This window comes from Calliphora vicina, chromosome 4, assembly GCF_958450345.1.
Source record: "Calliphora vicina chromosome 4, idCalVici1.1, whole genome shotgun sequence".
In the NCBI taxonomy this organism is placed as follows: domain Eukaryota; kingdom Metazoa; phylum Arthropoda; class Insecta; order Diptera; family Calliphoridae; genus Calliphora; species Calliphora vicina.
This window is the reverse complement of record NC_088783.1, coordinates 96,000,134-96,004,400: the sequence shown is the minus strand read 5'-3', so window position 1 is coordinate 96,004,400 and position 4,267 is coordinate 96,000,134. Positions and strand designations below refer to the sequence as shown.

General features: G+C 32.3%; 1 protein-coding gene across 1 annotated transcript; it reads left to right on the top strand.

The window, feature by feature from the left end:
* Window positions 1-714: 714 nt before the first annotated feature.
* Window positions 715-1,756, top strand: mRpL16 (mitochondrial ribosomal protein L16). Its single transcript, XM_065506999.1, has 3 exons — window positions 715-854; window positions 913-978; window positions 1,041-1,756. Exons 1-3 carry the CDS (start codon window positions 815-817, stop codon window positions 1,655-1,657), a joined length of 723 nt encoding a protein of 240 aa, XP_065363071.1. The 5' UTR covers window positions 715-814; the 3' UTR covers window positions 1,658-1,756.
* Window positions 1,757-4,267: the final 2,511 nt, after the last annotated feature.

The window sequence follows — 4,267 nt, the reverse complement described above, 5'->3', positions numbered from 1 at the left end:
TCACAAACATTGGTAAACTATATTTTTACATACCAGGACAAACGTTTTCCATATTAATCCTTTTCACTTTTGTGTAAACTTTCGCCAGAACAAACAAAGTTGCAAAATATTCTCCGACAATTTTACACTTAACGTGTGGTACATTATAAGCTTTCTTTAACAGCGCGTAAACAGAACAATATTGGTCCACATGTTAAAGTTAATTATTTTTTTTCTAACTAGGGTGTTTAAAAATTAAAAATCAACAAAATTTTAAAATACTGAAACAAAAAAATTTATTTTATGCCAAAAAAAGGGAAAAAAACAGTGTGCATTGGTGCACCATAGTACTTTTGAAGATCGAATGATACCAATTTTGCCAAACATTTAGAAAGTTTTGTTCATTTCACATGCATCAAGACGAATTTAAACAAGGTGGAGTCAGTCAGACAGCTGATTACTTTTTTCTCGCTTTTTGTTTCTAACAAATGTCAAAGCTTGTTTTTATATTTAAATATCTACATATTCTAAGCTTATTAACAAAATATTTAGTTTTTACATATATAAGTAAAACCTTCACTATTCAATTATCTACACTATAATACATATTTAATATTAAATATTTAATACATATTTGTTTAATTTTTAATTTTTTTTTTTTGACATTTGTTATTACCAATTCTTTTTCTTGTAGAACTGCCACCACCTTATATGAATTCGCATATTGTATATAAGAAATATTATACAAGGTTTTGGTGTGATTGGGGAAGAAATTGTACAAATTGGAATCATTTTCGTCTGTTGGTAAATTTTAAGCTAAGCTATATAATTCGAAATGTTTCGTTGTATGAGAAATATGTGTGGATTCAATAAAAGTAAGTATTATTTGATAGTTGTCATATAATGCAAGAACTCAGATAATTTTTTGGCTAGATATTGGACCATCCACATATCAAGTTGCTGGTTTGAAGTATTTTGCTCCACCTGTAAAATACAATGGTATGTATTTAATTAAAGCTATTTATATCTTTGATTTTTAAATAAATTTATATATATTAAAGATATTGAACAGGTTGAGAGGCCAAAATTAAGAGTATTGGATAGAAGTCCACAGTATCCACCAAATCTTCGTCCCCCAAAAATGCAAAAAAAATTAAAATTAATGCGTGGCCCAGAAGTAGTGCACAATACTTTATTGCATAAACAGTATGGTATAATGGCAACAGGTGGTGGGCGCTTACGTTGGGGACATTTGGAAATGCTCCGTCTTACAATTGGTCGCAAAATGGATGTCAACAGAATGTTTGCTATTTGGAGAATACCAGCTCCTTGGCAGCCCATTACTAAAAAGGGCCAAGGTCAAAGAATGGGTGGTGGAAAAGGAGCTATAGATCATTACGTCACTCCCATAAGAGCTGGAAGAGTAATATTAGAAATATCAGGAAAATGTGAATTTGCTGAAGTCAAGCCATTTCTACAACAAGTTTGCAATATTATGCCTCTAAAGGCTGAGGTAGTTTCACAACAAATTTTGGATGAAAGGGCAGCTGAGGAAAATAAATTAAATGAATCAAATCAAAATTATTTCACAATGAAATATGTAATACAGAATAACTTAAGTGGATGTCACAGATGGCTGTCGCCTGTTGACCACAAGTGGTTTGGAAAACATTTATAATTTCGCAAACGTTTCTGAATAATATTATTTTCAATTCTTAGTCAATATACATATATAATTATTTTTAAATAAATACGATATATTTAAAATTGCCAATAATTGGATAATTACATGCGATTATTACGGGATAGCTAAAAATAAAACTTAGTTTTTGTCAGAGATTTTAAATAAAAGAACAAAAAAAAAAAACAATTAAACATAAAATCCAAGGTCTGCTAATAGACCTTGATAAAATCCAAATTCGTCACATATTTTTTGTTTCTGTTGGAAAATAAGGACCAAAATTAGTTGATTGTCGCCAATAATAAAAACGTTTGATTAGGGGTAGAAAGGAGATTTTGGATGTAGTGTAGCACTTCTACTTTAAACATTTAATATTATTTTTTCTAATCAAATTACTTTTGAATGTCTGTTAAATTTTTTCTTTATAAAAAATATTTTGTTCGTAAGAGATCTTTTAAAAAAAAATAAAAATAAATTTTTATATAAAAAGAAAACCTCTACAATTTGGTGACCCCGATCAAAAAGAAAAATCATGCCGTTGGCGCCACGAGAACAAGATGTACAAATTTCTCATTCTGCAAATGAGAATCCACAGACTTCTGGCCTACAACAACAATCTTCTCAACATTCAAATATTTCAAATAATGGAGAATTATCACATCCGACAATTTGTGCTGCACGTATTGCAAAGTTACCTCCTTTTTGGCGTGAAGAACCAGAAATTTGGTTTCTACAGGTTGATTCCACTTTTAATTTAAATGGAATTACTCAAGATTCTACGAAATATGAATATCTCTATAATGTAAAAGACATTATTATGAATCCGCCCCCTGAAGCAAGATATTTAGCTATGAAAACAAGAATAATCCAGCATTTTGCAGAATCCGGTGAAGGACAACTAAAAAAATTATTAAGTGGCCTAGAACTCGGTGATCAGAAACCATCTCATCTCTTACAAAAAATTAAATGTTTATCTGGTTCTAGAGTATGTAATGAAATGTTGAAAACATTATTTATGGAGCGTCTTCCTGAAAAAATCAAATGTATCTTGGCTGTAGCAGAATCTACTGATTTAGAAAAAATAGCTGGTTTAGCTGATAAGATATGTGAACAATATTCATCAAATTCAATTCAAATATCAGAAATTATTTCTGAAAGTGACAAGTCTCAAAAAGCAGGTGACGTATTTCAAAAGCTTGATACTATTGTAACACGAATTGAAGCTTTAGAAATACATTCACGTCAACGTAGTAGAAGTAAGTCTTCCGAAAGATCCAGTTCAAGCAACCAGAAAAATTCAGGTATGTGTTGGTATCACTGGAAATTTGCTGAAAAAGCTACAAAATGCATCAAACCATGCAATTTTGCAAATTCAAAAAACTAAAATATCCATCGTCTCAAATTGCGGCGTATCTCGTTTATTTTTAACTGAACGCCGATCAAAAATTGCATTCCTTATTGATTCCGGAGGAGACATTTCAATTTTTCCTTGCAAAAAATCAAAATCACCCTCTAAATTAACGCTATATGCTGCTAATAATTCCCCTATTCATACATATGGTGAAAAACTGATTGAATTAGATCTAGGACTGAGAAGAGCATTTAAATGGGTTTTTGTTTTAGCTGACATCCCTAAACCAATCATAGGGGCAGACTTCTTAAAATTTTACCATTTATTACCAGACCTTCAACGAAAATGTTTAGTTGATGGTAATACATTGCTTAAATCACCTGGTTTTACATCAAATAAAGAACAAATTCAAATTAAAATAGTTTCTGGTGAATCAAGTTTTCATTCTTTATTAAAGCAATATCCACAACTGCTTTCTCAGAATAATGTAAATTTTGAAACAAAACACTGTGTAGTTCATCAAATTATAACAAAAGGAAGTCCTGTTAAAGCTCACTTGATCCACAAAAACTTGCTATCGCCAAAGCCGAGTTTCAGTACTTATTGGACAAAGGCATAATACGTCCTAGTAAGAGCTCTGGGATAGAGATAATCTACATTCTTCGCTTAAACCTAAATTAAACTAAAAATTGTTTGTTTGTTTGTTTTTCTTTAAGTTAAATTTGGCCTAAAAATACCGCCATCAGCAAATCTGGCTTACGCCCTTTAAGAGTCTCCTCCAGGAATTACCACATCGACCTATACCTTCGTATAGGAAGCCGGAATTCTCGAACTCAACTCCTGAGTTTTATGGTCTCCACCAAAATCCAATATGAGTTTTGTTTGGTACTCCACCAGTGTTCCAAATTGAGTTTTGTTTGGTACTCCACCACGACAAATTATAGGTTATAAATTATAACCAAAACGAATGCATGTGGTTAATGTGAAAACTTCGAAGAACCGTAACGCGGTACAGTTAGACGACGCCAACCATCAACCAATGCGAGTGAAACGCAATCCCTCGAAGGCAGCGAAAAAAGGACGGCCTGATTGCCCTTAAACGATAATGGCAATGACGCGCGAGTTCTTCCTCCACCCAGAGCTGAATTACGAATAAACAGTTACTACACGCAAAACAATTGTCAGACACGAACACAATGAAACAAACTGAGTGGTACGTCGACAGCGGTGCGACTGCGCACATGTGTTGCAGCAGA

What these genes read in the sequence shown, in the direction of transcription:
- mRpL16 (XM_065506999.1), top strand. Translation starts at nt 815, where the DNA reads ATGTTTCGTTGTATGAGAAATATGTGTGGATTCAATAAAA. An exon ending in TATGTGTGGATTCAATAAAA is followed by an intron (nt 855 to 912) that starts GTAAGTATTATT and finishes TTTTTTGGCTAG; the next exon opens with ATATTGGACCATCCACATAT. An exon ending in TCCACCTGTAAAATACAATG is followed by an intron (nt 979 to 1,040) that starts GTATGTATTTAA and finishes TATATATTAAAG; the next exon opens with ATATTGAACAGGTTGAGAGG.